This window comes from Heloderma suspectum, chromosome 6 (assembly GCF_057233095.1).
Source record: "Heloderma suspectum isolate Gila_16-S chromosome 6, 16-S_ref, whole genome shotgun sequence".
Classification (NCBI taxonomy): Eukaryota; Metazoa; Chordata; class Lepidosauria; order Squamata; family Helodermatidae; genus Heloderma; species Heloderma suspectum.
The window spans coordinates 53,321,021-53,339,697 of NC_139463.1; the positions used below are offsets into that span (position 1 = coordinate 53,321,021).

Consider the following 18,677-nt stretch of genomic DNA (forward strand, 5'->3'; position numbering starts at 1 on the left):
TGAATCTGGCACCTGGGAATTTTGAAATGCATTTTCAGCTCCATGTAAAGCTGGCTTCTAATCGTTCGAAATAAATTTCCAGGCCTGTCAATGGGGCTTATATTTTGAGGGCAGCTTTGTGGATGGGTTTTCCTGCTCAGTTAACTCCTTTCCTTTTCTTCCAGGAGAATGATTCCTACATAGGCACTTCATGGCATTCTGAATCATATAAGGGATCGGGCTGTGATTTCCATTCTTTTGAGAAACCCAGCCAAGTTCCACCTGCTGGCAAGTTGCACTTACTGAAGAACCAAGCCAAGCTAGAATTATACAAGCTGATCAGCCCTGCTCAGTGCCTGAGCCATGTTCAGAGGTCCCCTGCTCAGGACAACTTCGTCCCTCAGTCAGAGACCCTAGACCCCTTCCCTTGTGGCAAATTTCCTCCTTATTTCTATGGCTATGATGGCCCGCTTCCTATCATGAAACCTGGCCCTCTGGGGACATATCTCTTTGATGACCTTTCATGTGTAAATGGCGAGTGTATCCTTTCAGGTCTGAGCTTGGAGCATAGCTTCTCCAGATGTAGCCATCAGTCTGTACAAACCACCCCAGACAAGCTTTCTATAGAGGAATTTCTGGTGGATGCCTTGAAGGGAAGTGTAATTCTTGGAGAACCAAGAAACTTATCTTCTTTGGCCAAGACCTGGAAAGGAGGTGGATTGAGTTCAAAGGTGTGCCTTCAGGAGATGGATGAAAATGAAGGTGTGCTGCTTATAGAGGTGAGCCTTCAGAAGACGAAATGGGGGGTGCCAGCTGCATACTCTTCAGGGTAAATTGTACCACATTCTGAGAAGTAGGGAACCATAGCTTCCCATCACCTGGGGCCATGTTTAGAGGAAAAGTTACTGGAGAGCCAAACTATATGTTTGCATGGTCCAGCCTTCTTGGTTTGCATCACTAGATGCTGTGGGTGGCCAGGGGGTGAGGGCTGCATGTTTGAATACTCCCCTGTGCAGTGGTGCAGCAAGGGCTGGACCTCAGGTCTGAAGCCCAGGGACCCTGTAGCCCCCCCCCCCAACCATTTAGAGAGCAGCAGGTGATGGGGCAGTGGCAGACAGGCCCTGCATGAACACCTGGGTGGGCCTCATAGGGCTGATGCTGATTTTTAGACATTTTAGAGTTGAGGGAGGAGGAGCCTTCCTGAGGGAGGTTAATGTGTTTTAGTTAATTAATGTGTTTTAGTTACCAGAATTGTAGAACTGTTTAAGAAAATTGAAGAACTGTCAGTGGCAAACTTAATTTAAACCAGTGTTTAAACTGGGGCTTTCTCACGGTGATTTAAGTCAAAATCATGATTTAAAGCAATGACTTGAGTCGCCTCGATTTAAATCAATACACCCTGGTTTGTTTATGTGTGAACATCACCAGAGGAGGGCTGGCTTTTTCATAGGGTTTCTTCAGCTCTGAAGAAAACAACTGATTGCTCTCTAGAAAGCAGGGGGAAGGAGGGCTGTAGGGTGGTGCTGCATGATTTTAGTGGATATGGTGTTCCTTGTTAGGGGTAAAAGAGGAGACCTATTGACGCAGAGGAACAACACAGAAATAAGCAATGCCCTTTTGAATTAACATATAGCAGTTTATACATGTGAATGTAGGAGCCTTTTGGGACCTACGTTTAAAAAAAAAAGGCTGCTCACAAGTCGTTACGTTAAAAAAAAAAAAAAAAAAGATTTGCAACTTTGCAGCTTCCAGATAGAGAGCTCCTAATGCTACCAATTAAAAGGCATTGTGAAGCTATTCCATATTTTCCTCCTTAATGTTTTTTTTTTTTTGTAGTAAGAAAAAATACAGAAGCAGTGGTTGGAAAACATAGGAGGGTGACAAATGGAAAACCCCCTGTTAAATTCTGGGAATGAGGCAGGGCAGTTGCATAATAAAAACCTCTTCTGAAAGCACCCTTAAAAGAGGCTGGAAGTGAATTGCCTGCAGCTCCACTCCATCCATGCTTCCAAAAGGGAGGATGTTTATGCATTCACCACCAACATTGCATGATGGGATAACACTGAACTGTGGTGTGGACAGGACTCACTACCCAAAGTGAGCAGTGCTATAGTGTCTTCTACCTGCAGTGCCAATGCTACCTGGTGTAGCATTTGGGAAGGTGTAGCACTTTGGGTATCATATCTAACTGGGGAAGATTTGTGCAAGAATTTAGAACATGTTTCCTACAAGGAGAAGCTGAAGCATCTGGAGCTTGTTAGTTTTTAACAAAGATAGCTAAAGAAGGGATATGATAGCGGTTTTTAAAAATCAGTGGTGTGGAGAAAGGGGTTAGAGATAATATTTTGGCTCTCAGTAGAGCTCAGGGTCATTTAATGAAACTGATTTGTTTCTAGATTCAGGATAGACAGAAGAAAGTACTTCTTCATACAACACATAATTATCTTATGAAACTCATTGCCACAGGATGTCACGATGGCCACTAGCTTAAAAAGCTTTGAAAAGGGTTAGGATAAATTAATGGATTATGTCCAGCACTAGGCCTTTGGTTTGATCTTCACAACAGTGGAAGGAGAAGCGCATTGGAGTATTACCTGGATTTTCATGGAATCGGCTTTGGTCCGTCAGGGACACACGAAGCAAGCCAAGTGTTGTTGTTCAGTCGTTCAGTCGTGTCCGACTCTTCGTGACCCCATGGACCATAGCACGCCAGGCCTGGTTTTCAGCACTCGAAAGGAACATACTTCTGGGTGGGGTGGGGGGAGTAGAACTGTGTCATCAAACTGGCAGGGACTGTTCAACCAATGAGAGAGGCTTGTTTCCCACCCCTGTCCAGGCTCCCAGCGGCTACTACATTATGAATGGAGAGCAACTAATTTTCCCCATGTGTGCGGGTTTCGTTGAAGAAACCAAAATCCCCAGTTTTCCAGTGCAGCATCTGAAGGCTCCTGAGAGTCGCCCCCCCCCCCCGCAATTTTGCTGCATCCCAGCAATCCGCTGCGCGGTTAGTACTCCCACCCCATTTTCTCCCATGTGTGCACTTTTGCCTATTGCTTCCAACTCCCCCTTTCTCCTTCTCCCTGCTCCAAATGAGAAGCTCCTTAACCTGAAAGATGATGATAAAGCAGAGAAGGGACTTTACACAACAACAGAGAAACTACAGAACATCAAAGAAGCACAATGTGGCCATAGCCATTTAAGAGAGCAAGGGAGAAGCAAAAGAGCTCTTTAGGGCGAGTTACTAGAGTAACTTTAACCCTTTCACTGCAGGGAGTGATTTATTTCTTCTGAGTAAACATGCACGGGTGGGGGGGCAGGGCGGGATATGTTAAAGATTAAAAGCAGGCTGGCTAAGGTGAACGAGTGTCCCCACGACTGCGGTAATGGAAGCGATTGCTGCTGCGCCCCGGGGATTTTCTCAGTGAGAAAAACTACTTCTGTTGGGGAAAGGAGAGGGAATGGGGTGTCCCGCCCCCTGGACCACGCCACTGCCAGGTCACAGAGGCACACCCAGGATTCAGTGCGGGGGAGGGCAGGGGAGACATGGCACACTGTGGTAAAAGCTGCAGTGAAGAAGTCAGAGTAAAAGGAGTTTCAGAAAATGCGGCTTTTCAAGAGGGAGGCGCAGCAGATTGGTGTTGCGAAGGACCTCAAATTGCTCTCGCTTTGCACTAAATCTGTCATGATTACTGCCCCCTGGCCAACCAATGTTATGTGCGTAAAGGGCTTTTTTTCTTTTTTTTAAAGCTGAGTTGGTTGGTGAACATAGCTGCTCAGAAAAGTTTAGAAACCTTTCCATTGGGGACAAGCATCTATTTAACTGTCATTACAACAGTTTGAACTAGATCTTTTCCATAATGTCAGAGTTAGTAGGGGCACTGGAGATTATTTTCCCCAGTTGAAGATAAGCTTTTTTGCTTTCCTTCTGAAAAAAACCTGTAATGCTTTCTGAAGCACAACTGATCTTGTGAGGTCAGCTCACGCTGTTTGCTCTAGGGGTACCACGCTGCAGTGTGTCTGTTCTCTCTGTAGTGCACATAGGCTAGGCAGTGTAGCTTTGTAGACGTTTGAAAGGAGGGAAGCATATCTGTGGTGGTCCTGCCTTCACAGGGAGGAGACTGGACTAGGTGGCCTTGGGTCCTTACCCATGCAGATTATATGTATTCAAACAACCAGTGTAAGCCATCCCAAAAGGGACCTCCTCCCCTGACTGTTTTATATTGTTTCTATAAAATCAGTGTGCAGCAAGATGGTGGCAGAAGGTTGATCAAGTCTTTGCTTTTACACCACCCCTTGGGTATGAATGCAAAGCATACAGTCACCCCTCTCCTGCACATGACTAGGTTTTTGGGTTTCAAGGAAGTTTCTAGTCTTCGTGGTGGTAAAAAAACCAACCCTGTAAACATGTCAGAGGTTTCTAGGGTAAAATGATTTCAATTAAATAGAAAGCTCTGTTCCTGATGCTGTCTTTGGCTCAGCAGTTTAGTTCTTCCCCCTTTCTTTGGCTCATCTTCTCAATAAAATTTCTTTTGGGGGGGCTCTCGCTAATCCTCAGAAGCTTAAAGCAGTGGATTATGAGTACCGTGAAGATGTTCACTGGACCAAATATCAAGGCTTACTCGGCACAGGATCGTTTGGGGAAGTGTACAAAATGGAGGACAAACAGACGGGCTTTCAATGTGCAGCCAAAAAGGTATGCAAATGTTTTTAGCCCAAGTGTATCTGAGGCAAGGGAAAGTGAAATAAAAATGGGGAAATGAAAGCTGCTTCTCTTTTCATTGGAACTGCTGAGGATTGGAGCAGTTGCTGCTCTGACTCTTTCTATAACTTATTTGTTGCTGATCTCAAGGTCAAGCCAGAATGCATTGCCATGAATACACCAAACAGTGGAATCTCCTGCCATGTGTGGGCGTTATGTATAGCAAGCTATGTTGGAAGGATAGCTCTTGTACAAAGTCCAAAACAATGGCCTGTGAGGCAATTTAATTTTCTCTCTTCCTGAGAGCAACTGGTGGCACAGATAATTGCAAGAGTATTAATTAATATTAGCAGAGGGATCTTTAATCTGATAATAGAAACTGTATTTTCTTGCACAGTGGAATGGGATGGGGCCAGGTTGTGGGAGAATTCTTCCAATAGCTTGATTGTATAGCTTCATCTGAGACTTTTGTGGCTTAATAGCATCAGTGTTAGCTGATTTATTTGTGTCCAGCCCTTTCTCCAGCACACATGGTGCTTAGATGGCCTTCCGTCCAGGTACTGTCAAAGCTGTTTAGCGTCAGCAATGGGACAGCATCAGGCACCTTCAGACTATGATAGTTAATGTTGGCATTTTCCTCAGGAGAATTGTAGGGAGCTAGGTTGATCGCTGGGGAGCTCAGATGACAGAATTGCATTTCTCTGGTGAGCCTGTATTTGGAGGCACTTCTTGTAGACTGGAGTTGAATTATCTGCCATCCCCTTCCCAGATATATTTTCCCACACTCTGAGTTCTCTTCCCCTTCTTCCAGTCTCGTACTCTGATCCAGACTCACTCCAACTATTATGCAGTGGCAAGCATGCAAGTGATTCATATTTTCATCCTTGTTCTCAGCAAACTGTGCTTGTCCAGACTAAATATCATCTGTTTTCTTTTTAGCTTTTCTCTTGGATGTTGTTGTGCTGTTCAGTCGTTCAGTCGTGTCCGACTCTTCGTGACCCCATGGACCACAGCACGCCAGGCCTTCCTGTCCTGCGCTCTCTCCCGGAGCGTGCTCAAGTCCATATTCATTGTATCGGTGATGCTATCTAGCCATCTCATCCTCTGCCGTCCCCTTCTCCTTTTGCCTTCAGTCTTTCCCAGCATCAGGGTCTTTTCCAGGGAGTTTTCTCTTCGCATCTCTTGGATGTAGCCGTAGTAAATAATAAAATAGGTCATACACAGGCTACATTTCTGAGTTGAAGGAAATTGATAATCTGATATCGCCTCAAGAGATAGTTTGCTTCACTGGGCTTCCTTGTAGCCATCATCTTCATGGCTCAGGGCAATTCATTATTTATTGGAGACCTACAGACAGGTTTGGTGGGCTACTACAAATCTGTATGTGTCATCATCCCCACCATTGCCTCCCTGCTTCCATCTTGCAAAGCTTCCTTGCCTGTCCACTCCCTGCTAATAGCAGTCCTTCCTTTTCCTTGGCTCCTACAGAGTTCTCATGAACCCCACTTGCTTCTTGGCCCCTTCTTTCTTTAGCTCCATGCCTCCACTACCCACTGTTCCTTCAAGTCCCTTCTTTTCAGTCCTTTGTCAGCTTGGTTCTCCTTCCTTCAGTCACCTTGACTCTCCCAGCCAGCTTCTTGGCCATCTCAATTTTCTCATCCCTCCCTGTCCTTTAAGTCCTTAGTGGGCATTGTGTCTATAGCCCCCCCCCCCCCCCCCGCATGCCTGCCTGCCTGCCTGCCATGGTCCACTTTTTTCCTCAATTCCCTGCCTTCTCTCCTGGTCTTTTCCTCCAGCCTCTGACTCTTTCATCTGTTCTTCACTTAGGTTTCTGCTTCTCAGCTGCCTTTCTGCTGGGCTGTCTGTCTCTTGGCTTTCTTGAAGACTGTTTCCCTCTCAACTTGCAGATCCTCCACTTTCCTATCCACACAGCTTCTCCTCCCCTGTGGGGGTGTCACGGTTCCCTTATGACCTGGACCCCCTGAGCAATTCCTTAAGGATTTCTTGTCTCCTTAAGAGTCCCACCTTCCTTCTTTTAAACTCCCCCTTCTCAATAATGTGGAGTTTAGGCAGTAGATGTGGGGTGAATAACCCTTTAGACACAGGGTTAACCACAAAAGTTTGCTGATAAATTAAAGCAAGCAATCAAAACCAAAGGTATTTACACAATAGAGCTGAGTGATACAAAAGGCCTTAAAAGAAATAAAAGTTGCAAAATGCAAGTTCCTTTCCCTAGCTGTCTTTGGACTCCTCTAGGCTGCTTCTTCCTGCTCTGGTCTTCTGACTGCTCTTGCTGTCTCTCTCGCTCTCCTTTTATACCCTCCTCCCTCAAAACCAAAAGTACTAGTTTCAGATCTGAAGAAATGAAACTTAACTAGGGAATTGAACAAAAAACTCCAGGCCTCTAAGCCTGACCTTTTTTTCTTTTGCCTCTGTAGGCCTCAAACCGTCCCTGGTTTTTTTTCCCTTCACTTCATTTGGAGAAGCAGGGTATTGAGCTAGAATGATGCTGTTTTTTGAAGTTTGTGATTCTGTGTGGCAGCCATTATTTCTCTTTAAGTCAAAGAGAACCTTTATATTGATTGAACCATGTTGCCTTACTCTACTCTCTCCAGGTACGAGTCGAACACTTCCGTGCAGAGGAGTTAACAACATGCACCGGTGTGATGCATGCCAAAGTCCTCCCATTATATGGAGCAGTGAAGGAAGGGCTGTGGGTGACTATCTTTATGAAGCTAATGGAAGGTATGTGATCAAGGACAACAGAGAGTGGTATGAGTATTAGTAGTCTACTATTCACTGAGGAGAAGCAGCAGTGATCAATAGACTACTGAATGTGCAAAGTAACAAGGCCTGATCTGGAAATAAAATGCATGACCAGATGAGCAGCTAGGCAAGGCATGATTCAGTTGACTTGAGGCCTGTTGTGGCTTCTGGGTAGCTTCTTAGGGGGCCATTAAATATCAAGATGTCTAGTGTGTGATCAATCCTCATTATGCTGACAATCATAGAATCATAGAATAGCAGGGTTGGAAGGGGCCTACAAGGCCATCGAGTCCAACCCCCTGCTCAATGCAGGAATCCAAGTCAGAGCATCCCTGACAGATGGCTGTCCAGCGTCGTCTTGAACGTGTTTAAACCTAGCTAAAGGTCCAAGTTTGATGTGGAGGAAGAGGAAAATGAAGAGTCCCAGCACTTTCCTTACTTTTCCTTCCCCACTTCCATTCTCCTGCCCATCGCTGAGACTCAAGCTGAACAAGAGGCAGGGCCAGGCCTGCCTATCCAACCCTGGCTTGCCCCTTCTTGACACAAGCCAAACATGGCCTCCAGGGCCTGTGGAAAAGCTGAGGGGCCTCACCCCTCCCATCCCAGGAACTGAGGATGGCAACTTCCTCCCCCTGTTGCCAGCTTCCAAAACACCACTCTTTCGCCCTGCCATACCCTATGGGAGACAAGTCAGCCACTGCCTGCATAACCCTGTCCTGGGATCTGTTTTCTGGTCACGCTCAAGTGTGATGAAATGTTGCCAACTCTCTTTAATGTGTATAGATACTATAGGTAGTACTACATTTTTGTATCAGTAAAACAAGCCAACTTCCTTGACCTTAGAAATTAGCTGCCTGTCTCTAGCTGTCATTTGTTATTTTTCATTACATTTTAGCTCCTAAAATACAAGTTGGCCTCTTCACTTTACTTTTGGAGTGAAACAATCAGAAGTAAAAGAGAGAGGTCAGCCACGAGGCTTGGATTTTAGGAGATAATGGAAGATTTGCATTTGGGATTTAAGGTGGATACTTGGAATTTCTAGTAGAGCAAGAGCGGAATGTTCAGTTTTGCTTCTTTAAAGCAGGGCTTCTTGCCCTGCTTGTGGGCTTCCCAGAGGGATCTGGGTAGCCACTGTGGGAAACAAGATGCTGAGCTACATAGGACTTTGGCCTAATCTGCCAGGGCTCTTCTTCTGACAGCCAGAATGTATGCTTGCCACTACCTGCCCTGCAGGGATGGGGCCCTGTCACAGGGAACTTTGGTGGCAAATACTCTGATGTCTAGTACAAAGTGAATGGCAGTTCTCATGTCCAACTCTCTAGCTCCAATCCCAGGAGACGTGAGGGGGATCATCTCTGTTGTGTTGCAGTTGTGGGGTGCTCTCTAAAGTGCAGTGCCACATGGAAGGTCCGCTGCCCTCCTGACCTTGGAACTGGTGAGGGGCCCCACTACTCTTCTTCCTCTCTCCATCAATCCACCTGTACAGCTACTATTGCTGTAGCTGCTGCTGCCACTTCCTCCTTTCCCCTTACACTGCTTCCCTTTCCACCGCCAGCTGAAGTTAAGCATGTGAGCCGCTTCAGTATCTTCCCTTCCCAGCACCTATCAGTGCGTGGGGCAGCATGAGCTACAAATGCCCACTGCACAACGCATCCCTCCAATCATCCCGGGGTGGGTATCAAGCAACAGCAGCTCACAAAGTGGATGGTGCTGGGAAGGCAGGGGGAGACAGTGGGAACTCATCGCGCTCAGGGTAGGGAGAGAGGCTTATCATTCATAAGGGATGCTTACCATTTTGTATGTATAAGCAGTCTATATACTGTGGTACTTTAAGTATGGGTCTTTGATGCAGTGTTTTGTCTTGACTATGGTGGAGTTTGAGATCTCCTCGGTGTAGTTTCTGGGCGCCTCAAGGGGACAGCGGGTTGAATTCCAATGAACTGTGGGAATTCTTCCTTGCAGGTGGGTCGCTTGGTCAGCTGCTGAAGCAGCATGGCTGCTTACCAGAGGACAAAGCGCTTGATTATCTGGGCCAAGCGCTGGAGGCTTTGGAGTACCTTCATGCTCACAGTGTTCTCCATGGTGATGTGAAAGGTATGTGCACTGTTAGCTAGCTGACTTCTGGGTAGCATGGAGTTTACCTTAGAGTGGGATTGGCTCTTGCATCTCCCAAAAGGGCAGCTGGGGCTTCAGTTCAGACATAGGTTGACCACTTAAGAGAAGAACTAGGCCTTGTCATTGCAGCATACTTGGATCCTAATGGCAAGCAAACCATTGCAACTTTTTCTTTGCCAGCTGACAACATCGTCCTATCTGGTGACAGAAGTCATGCTGTCCTCTGCGATTTTGGTCATGCAGCTCACCTTCAACCAGATGGCGTGGGGAAGTACTTGGTGACAGGTAAATGATGGCAGGTGTCAGGCTAAACAAACCACACCCATAGAGTTAGTCCAACTTTAAATCTTTTGTTGATAACTCCAGACTACATGGTTGAGGCCAGCCTCATCAAGACCAAGGGAAGGGTACCCCCCCACACACAAGGAGTTCTGTGCCGCCGCTTTCACATTGGTAACGCCACACTGCATGCGTCCAGGCAGAGGAAATTCTAAAAGACGTAGCTCAAACCCAGCCTGCCAGTACGCTGAGCTGACGACAAACAAAGACGCACAAGCCACAGCAAACAAGAGTTGAAGTCTATGAAAAGCCTCACAGCACTTTTCATGGCAACTCTTTCGCAATCCAAAGTTCCAGTTAAGGAAGAGTCTATGTGCAGAGTGCCTGCAAAAGCCCAGATGATGATGGATCCAAACAGAGAAGGCTTCAGGCAAGGAAAACGAGGTGTTCCTAGCAAAGGCTCTTTGCCTTTGCATCAGCTTAAAAGGGGAAGGTGTGATGTAACACCCCCCCTCTGGATCCCTTGACAGCCAAGGGCCTTTAGCCTTTCAGCAAGGCCTCTGTCTAAACCAGGTGTCACTTCTCAGCCCTCTAGCAGTGACATTTCAACATAAGAAGAGCTCTGAGGCTGGATCAGACCAAAGGTCCATCTAGTCCAACATCCTGTTCACACAGTGGCCAACCAGCTGTCAACCAGGGACCCACAAGCAGGGCATGAGCGCAACAGCAGCCTCCCACCCATGTTCCCCAGCAACTGGTGCACATAGGCTCACTGCCTCTGGTCCTGGAGGTAGCACAGAGCCATCAAGACTAGTAGCCATGGATAGCCTTTTCCTCCAGGAATTTGTCTAAGTCCTGGAGGAGCCCTTCTGCAAACCAGGAGACCTCCTGCAAACCCCACCTCACCTCTGCCCCGTTCTCACGGACAGCTGCCAGCCTCCCTGCCTGCCCAGCGGTGGACAGGGAGTCGGGTGCCCCCCCCCCCCCCCCCCGGCTCTGCTCTGGGAGCACTGACGGAGAGCAGCTCATGCCGATTCTGACACTCCACATCGATTCTGACACGCTGATTCTGACACAGGCCCAAACGCCTCCAGACTACTTCTGACCAAATCGGGCTATAGCCGACATGGCCCACTGCAGCGCTGAAGCTGGGCCCTGACAGACACCCCTCCAGGTCCAGTTTTGGACTGCTCACATTATATTTTAAATACTGAAAATAAATAAAATGAGGCTGTCTGCCTGCCCTGCCTGTTGCCACTCTTGTGTTGAGAGATACCACCATCACAGCCCCAACCACATCATGCCACTGTGTTTCCCTCAGTGTTATATTTAGGCATAATCAGGACTGTATGAAAAATAAGCAGATACTGTGCCCGGACGTTCTACGTTCTGTGCCAGAAGAGATTGATTCTGCAGCTTGTATAAATTGTGCAAATTGAGCTAGTCTGTGTAATTCATTCTGGTTTTGCTAGCCATTAGAGGGGGAGGGCATGGAAAACCCACCTCCCCATTGTTGGAAGTCCTATTCAGCCCCTTCTCTGACTTCTGAGGTTTCATCAGACATCTGTATACTTTCAAGCATATTCTTGTAGCCGTAGCCCTGTCTTGTTTTGTTTAGAAGGAGAACAACAACAATATTTAGCATTTATGCAGTACTTTTAGAATGTTCAGAGCACCTCACATACGCTACCTCATCCTAAAGTAGGCCAGTATTATTATCCCCTTACGGCAGATGAAGGATCAAGGCTGAGAGAAGGATGACTTGCGTAAGAACGCTGAGCAAGCTCGTGGTGCCGTGATTTGAACTCATGGCTTCCTGATTTGTAAGTCTGTCTCTTTGCCACTACAGTACACCAGCTCTCAGAGAACTGAGATTACCAGGAAGCTGAATTCTGCAACTACTATCCCATTCTATACTTACATGGAGTTGCAGAATGCACCCAACTCTATGCACAGTTCTCACAATACTGTATTCTGTGGCAGATAACTAGCTCTTGTTTTGCATGAGAAACAGAGACGTTCTGCTAAGGTGTCAAAGAGACAGAGCGGTCTGAAGCAAGAGGCTCCGCTGCAGAGGGGCACATGGGTGCTTTTCTGCTAATTCTGCTTTGGGAATCCTGGAAGGCAAGTTTCAGTTTGGCGAGGCTGTGTGAGCATATCGCTACCCGCTACTTCTGCATTTGCGTGCCTGAAACTGTAGTATTAGAGTAGTTGAAATACAGAAGTGCAGTCCTTTTTGCTTGGGAAAGGCTGCCTTCTGCACTAGCCTTGATGCTATTAAGGCAGTGTTGCCCTTCACCTTGATATTTGGACACACAAGCCTTCATCAGCCACAAGCTCCCTGTTCTGCACTCATGCTTCTACACCTGTTTGTGGGTGTATGGCAAGGGTCCCCTACCCTTTTGAGTCTGTGGACACGTTTGGAATTTTGAGAATGCCCTCACTATCATGGGTGCCCTCACAAAACAGCTGCCGTGAGACAGGCTTTCCATTCACAAAATGGATAACATGGTGGGTGAGGCCAGTCACAAAACACCCATTTCCCAGAAGGCAAACAGGGCAGTTCATTCTTGGAAATAAACATGAAGCAGCTTTGGAGGCTGGCACTTTGCTTTGCAGTATGCCTGCCTCCCAGTTAATATTTTTTAATTTAAATAAATCTTTAAACTTTTTTAAAAAATCAGGAAGGGCAGGGAGCCTTATGGACGCCAAGCACCTCATTGGAGACCCCAGTTGTAAGGGTCTTGAAGGACCAAGTGGAACTGAGAGGGGGAAATCAAATTCGCTGTAGTAAAATAATTGCACTTATTAGCGCTTTGATGCCTAATAATGCAGTGCTAATAAGTGCTCATAAAACCCACTGTGATATGCAAGGCTTTAAGACTAGCCTAATAAGAGAAGAGAGAGGGAGAGCTATTGTTTTCTTGATTAGGTTGCTGGAGAGTTTTCTGACCTCTTCGGGGGGATGGTACTGGGGCAGCCAGTTACGTCACAGGACCAGCTATGCTGTGGCCCATGAGTAGAAGGGAGACCGGGCCAAATAGAATGCTCCACTCCAATTTGCCCTTCCCTGCCAATGATTTTTCCAATGCCGCTAGGTCGAATGTTTTATTTTCCCAAGCTGCCTCCACCAAACAGCCTTAAAACCCTCTGGGTCTCTTGTAAATTCCTTTAGGTAGTGTAGGGTTTCATTTTTAGGCATAGGGTGGGTAATCCAACAAGAAAGAAGACCACAAGGTTTAACAACACAATTTTAAAAGTTTACTGATGATGATGATGGTTTTAACATCTGAATGGTTACAAAACACATCTCTCTCTCTCTCTCTCTCTCTCACACACACACACACACACACACACACACACACACAAAAACCATAAGAGAAAAAAGAAATAAGGGTAAACCAGGGTGTAAATGCATCCAGCTAATTCCTAACTAGACTGTGTTCTTATGTCTCATGTTTTTTCCCAGCAATATCCAAGCATTCAGCTTCTCCTAAGCAGCTCTCTGGTTTTCTTTCTCTTTCTGATTCTTCTTTCCTTCCAACCTTCCTCTCACTATGTCAGCCTTCCTCTATCCCTTTTCTAAAAATGGCATTTTTGCTTCAACTTTTTATAAATTAAATCTACCCTGTTCTCTTGTAACTCACCAATCAAGAAGGTTCATCTTTGTCCCGATTTCCTTCTGTTGAGCTCTGCATGCATTTATCCAAATCCTCTGCATTTTGCAGAACCAAAACCTGTCTTGCAAATTACAGACCTTTCCAAACCACAAGGTAAACAAGACCCTTGTTGCTAGCTCCTTATCTTCTTAAACATCTGTTCAAGCTCCTTCCTTGCTTGCTCTGTAGCCTTTTGCAGATGTGATGGTACCAAAGCCTAGTAAACCGTTAACAGAACTTTTGACCTTTTGATGTTAGACTGACCAGTATATACAGAGGAAACATTAATTTCATAATACCCAAACCAAACTATATAGAAAATTAATCATTGCAACAAACCTGTGACCAAGAGATTATGATTTGCCCGAGGCCCCTCAGTGAGTTTCATAGCTCAGCTGGCATTTGAGCCCAAGTTAGCTGCCCCCCACCCCTGCCAGTCACTTCTACTCCAGTATTAAATCTAACTCTATTTACTATGCTATACTGGGTCTTTGTTTGGTTCCACACTGCGCATCTAGCCTTGCATCTTTTAAGAATTGTCTGAGCGTGGTTGCTTCCATGCAAGAGGCCCCACCAAGACCTTAGAGAGCAGATCTCCTGTGTTGCACTTCCAGGGGATTACGTTCCTGGTACAGAGACCCACCTGGCCCCTGAAGTGGTGATGGGAAAGCGCTGCGACTCCAAGGCAGACATCTGGAGCAGCTGCTGTATGATGCTGCATTTGCTGAATGGTTGTCACCCTTGGACCCGATACTACAATCACCCTCTGTGTCTCAAGGTAAAATGCATGTTAGTAAACTACCAGGAAACCCTGCCTTGTGGACTAGCCTGCTTAGTAGAGATGTCTTGTCACTGGAAAATCTGTTCTGTTCAAACCCGATGGATTTCTGTAGCATGTCCAATCTGGTAAGTGGGGGCGGATCGAATAGGATTTTTTTTTTTTGTATTCTGGGAAATTTCTGAATTTTCCTAAACCCCACCATTTGCACAAATTGCAGTTTGCACAATTTTTAATTTTGTGGCGTCTTGAAATGTGCGCAAATATTGTCGTATTTTTTATTTTTCAATTGTTGCTCTTGCGCAACTGCTCAGCATTGCAAGTCCACTTGTGTCTGCTATGTAGCTCCACAGGCATGTTCCCCTGTTGTCAATATCCCTGGCAGTTTCATCTTCTCCACCTTACTTTGTTTAAGCCCAGCAGAGCCATATTCCATCCTTATCAAATAACTGGTCAATTTCCCCCTCCCCACACTACGCTCAGGAAATGCTGCCTTGGTTACTGCAAATGGGAGCTGGGCAAAGTGGATGAAGGCCACATCTGCATTAAAAGGACTTGCTTGAGACTTGGACAAATGTGCAACAGAAGCGGGGAACCTCCAAGTGTCAGTTCAGCACCTCAAACCTTGAGGGCCAGGTTGTTCAGTGGGTGATCTGCTCCCCTTTTCCCGAGCTGTTAGTGAGTAATTTGCCCACGCTTGACCCTGACGGCTGTCAAATCACCCACTGACACCTTGGGTTTTGCAGTGTGGCATGTTTTATAGGTTTTGTGATGATTAATTCTATGCACAGGCCTTCTTGCAATGTGCCTTATTAATGTTTTTTATTTTTAATATATTGCATTTCTGTGTTGTCCTACCTCATTTTATTATTGTTGTTATAGCCCCTTAAAGAAGATCTTATAATAAAAAAAGAGGCCAAAATGTGTTGGGGGTTTTTACTAATAAAACCTTGTCCAGCATCCTGAAAGGATTCTCTCTTTCTTAGGTAATTTACGTAGCATTGGAGGTCTGCTCTAGAGTGGCATTGGTTTGCTCTGTCTGTACATCTGACTGTGGGTGGTAGGTTGTAGAGAGGTGTAGCTTCACCTCTAGGAGAGTGAGCAGGGGTTGCCAGAACCAGGCACTGGACTGAGAGCCCCAGTTGGACACCATGCTGTCTGTTAGGCTATGCAGGCAGAACACATGGTGAATGAATAGAAGTGTGGTTTCTTTGGTCAATGGAATGCCCTTACATGGGATGTAATGGGCCATCTTTGAGAATAGTTCCACCACAACCATAATGGTGGTATTTCCCTCAGAGGTTGGCAAGTTTGTGATGAAGTCCATCAAGATGGTCTTCCAAGGTGTAAGGACTGGGCCCAACATCTCTGCAGAAGCATTTCAGGAAGGCGTGGGAACAGATTCAGAGTAAGATGAGGAAGAGGGAGAAGGGATGGTGGAGCTACCAAGGTCACAGGAGATAGGGCAGAGTGACAGTGGCAGAGAGGGGTCTTTTTAGATGCCAGCTAATCAGTTGGATCAAAGCCAACCCGAGATCTCTCAGTCCATGGGAATGCAAGATCTTATGGTGAGGGAGGAGCTGGGAGTGACAGAGGTCCCTAGGGGAAGACCCTCCCTGAGGGCAAGACTGCAAAAGCTACTCAAGTTTTGTATTGTTGGCTGGCACCAGTTTTCATGCAGCTTTCTCTCATGGTGCATTCATCAAAGGTAGCTTCTTGTAGTCTAATTTGTTGTTCAATTGTTAAGTCGTGTCTGACTCTTCATGACCCCATGGACCATAGCATGCCAGGCCTTCTGGTCCTCCGCTCTCTCCCAGAGCATGCTCAAGTTCATATTCATTGCATCAGTGATGCTATCTAGCCATCTTATCCTCTGCCGCCCCCTTCTCCTTTTGCCTTCAAAATTAGTCTAATTAGTGTTGTGCAAAATTAGTCTAATTAGTGTTGTGCAAAATTGACTAGAAAACTTAGCATTGTGTTGCTGCATGTGGATTACACCTTTAACTTGAAGTGCTGTTGATCTGGCTGTGGCTTGCATAATAAAAGCTGTCTACTAAGAGGTCATCTTTGCTGTGTGACTACAAAGTTGACTAGAGGCTTGGCACTCAACACAAGGGCACGCGGGAGTCTGCAAGGGATATACCAAGCCAGCTGGTTTGCGTGGATTGTCTTTTGCTGCGTGACAGGTGTTGCAAGTCCTCACATAGCTTTCCACATCTGCATAGATTCAGGGCCACCAGAAATCCGGGTGACCAGGTGCAGGGTTTTGTAAAGACCAAAGTGTCTTTGGTCTTGACTGCCATGGCACAGTTTAAACAGTTCTGCCCAAAGAGGCCCTGGAGGTACGTAGGGGTGGCCCTGGTGGCACAGCAGCCCATCTCGAACAGTATAGGGGTAACCCTCAGTGGGCCTGGAAATGGAAATTTCCTGTAGTTGAGTTTAGCCAAAGGGGTTGTGTGTCTGCTGTTGACATAGTTGATTGGTCAAGGGTGAAGGTCTTACTACTACTACAAAATTCTTGGGTCTCCGGACTGTGGGCACAGGTTCCTCATTCTTAGATATAGTATACTCTCATTTTCAGGACAGAGCATCAGCTTGTCTGTTGTGAGAGCTGGGGATGTATGTCACTTTGAAATTGAAACAAGAAGAGAAGAGGGACCATTGGACCTGTCATGGTTAAGTTTCTGGGCACTCTGAGGGTATTCTAAGTTTTGATGGTCCGTGCTTACCTGAACAGGATGTGCAGCGCCCTCTAAGCGGTGCCACCAGTTTTCGAATGCTGCTTTGATGGTTAAGAGTTCTTTATCCTAGACAGTGTAGTTCTGCTCCATGGAGGTGAGCTTCCATGAATAGTAGGTGCAAGGCAACCCCCCCCCCCATCCAGTTGGCACAGTTGGAAGAAAACAGCCCTGGCGGCAATGTTGGAGGTATCAGCCTTGAACACGAAGGGCATCTGGATGTCCATTGGATGGATTCAATTTCTACTTTGGCTCAGTCTTCTCCCAAAAGAGGGTCTGTGACCCTCCTGGAAAAGGCAAAGCACAGGCTGAAGGGGCAGGATTGTAGCTTGAGATTGATAGGCATATGGTCAAGGAACACCTTATTACTTTGAATGAGTTCAAATCTCCAGGGCCAGATGAACTGCATCCTAGAGTAATAAAGGAACTGGCAGAAGAACTCTCAGAGCCGCTGTCTATTCTCTTTGAGAAATCATGGAGGACGGGTGAAGTGCCAGATGACTGGAGGAGGGCTAATGTTGTCCCTAACTTCTAAAAGGGTAAAAAGGGGGAACCTGGGAACTACAGACCAGTCAGTCTGATATCAATCCCTGGGAAAATTCTGGAGCAGATGATACAGCAATCCATCTGGAAGCACCTTGAAAATAATGCCGTGATTACTCGAAGCCAACATGGATTTGTCAAGAACAAATCCTGCCAGACGAATCTGATCTTATATTTTGATCAAGTCACCTCCCTTGTGGACCGTGGGAATGCTGTGGACATCATATACCTCGACTTCAGCAAAGCTTTCGACAAAGTGCCCCATGATATCCTGATGAGCAAACTAGCTCAAAGTGGGCTAGATGAAACAATGATCCGGTGGATCCACAGTTGGCTACAGAATCAGACTCAAAGAGTGCTTATCAGTGGGACCTTCTCAAACTGGGGAGAGGGAACGAGTGGGGTGCCGCAGGGCTCAGTCCTGGGCCCAGTGCTCTTCCACATTTGTGTTAATGACTTGGAGGAGGAGGTGCAGGGAATGCTGATCAAATTTGCAGATGACACAAAATTGGGCGGGATTCAAAGTGATCTGGATAGACTGGAGCGCTGGGCAGAAAACAACAGAATGCAGTTTAATAGGGATAAATGCCAAGTTCTGCAGCTAGGAAAAAGAAACCAAATGCACAGTTACAAGATGGGGGATACATGGCTCAACCACACTACAAGCGAGAAGGATCTTGGAATTGTTGTCGATCACAAGCTGAATATGAGCCAAGAATGTGATGTGGCTGCAAAAAAGGCAAATGCTCTTTTGGGCTGCATTCATAGAAACCTCGCTTCCAAATTGCGGGAAGTACTAGTTCCCCTCTACTCAGCACTGGTTAGGCCTCATCTGGAGTACTGTGTCCAGTTCTGGGCACCACACTTTCAGAAGGATGCAGACAAACTGGAGAGGGTTCAGAGGAGGGCAACAAAGATGATCAGGGGACTGGAAACAAAGCCCTATGAGGAGAGACTGAAAGAACTGGGCCTGTTTAGCCTTGAGAAGACTGAGGGGAGATAGGATAGCGCTCTTCAAGCACTTGAAAGCTTGTCCCAGAGAGGAAGGCCAGGATCTCTTCTTGATCATCCCAGTGTGCAGGACACGGAATCATAGGCTCAAGTGACAGGAAGCCAGATTC

General features: G+C 46.4%; 1 protein-coding gene across 7 annotated transcripts in view; it reads left to right on the plus strand.

Moving 5' to 3' along the window:
* Nucleotides 1–18,677, plus strand: part of MAP3K14 (mitogen-activated protein kinase kinase kinase 14) — a 105,557-nt gene that overhangs the window by 34,551 nt on the left and 52,329 nt on the right. For 5 of the 7 annotated variants that reach the window (XM_084804357.1, XM_084804355.1, XM_084804361.1 and 2 more), the window contains 7 exons: nucleotides 165–758; nucleotides 2,816–2,983; nucleotides 4,535–4,672; nucleotides 7,294–7,423; nucleotides 9,407–9,538; nucleotides 9,740–9,844; nucleotides 14,112–14,275. In XM_084804357.1, the coding sequence (XP_084660483.1) occupies nucleotides 165–758; nucleotides 2,816–2,983; nucleotides 4,535–4,672; nucleotides 7,294–7,423; nucleotides 9,407–9,538; nucleotides 9,740–9,844; nucleotides 14,112–14,275 (1,431 nt within the window). The remainder of the gene's footprint in view (nucleotides 1–164; nucleotides 759–2,815; nucleotides 2,984–4,534; nucleotides 4,673–7,293; nucleotides 7,424–9,406; nucleotides 9,539–9,739; nucleotides 9,845–14,111; nucleotides 14,276–18,677) is intronic. The other 2 variants (XM_084804359.1, XM_084804362.1) reach the window with 1 other exon arrangement.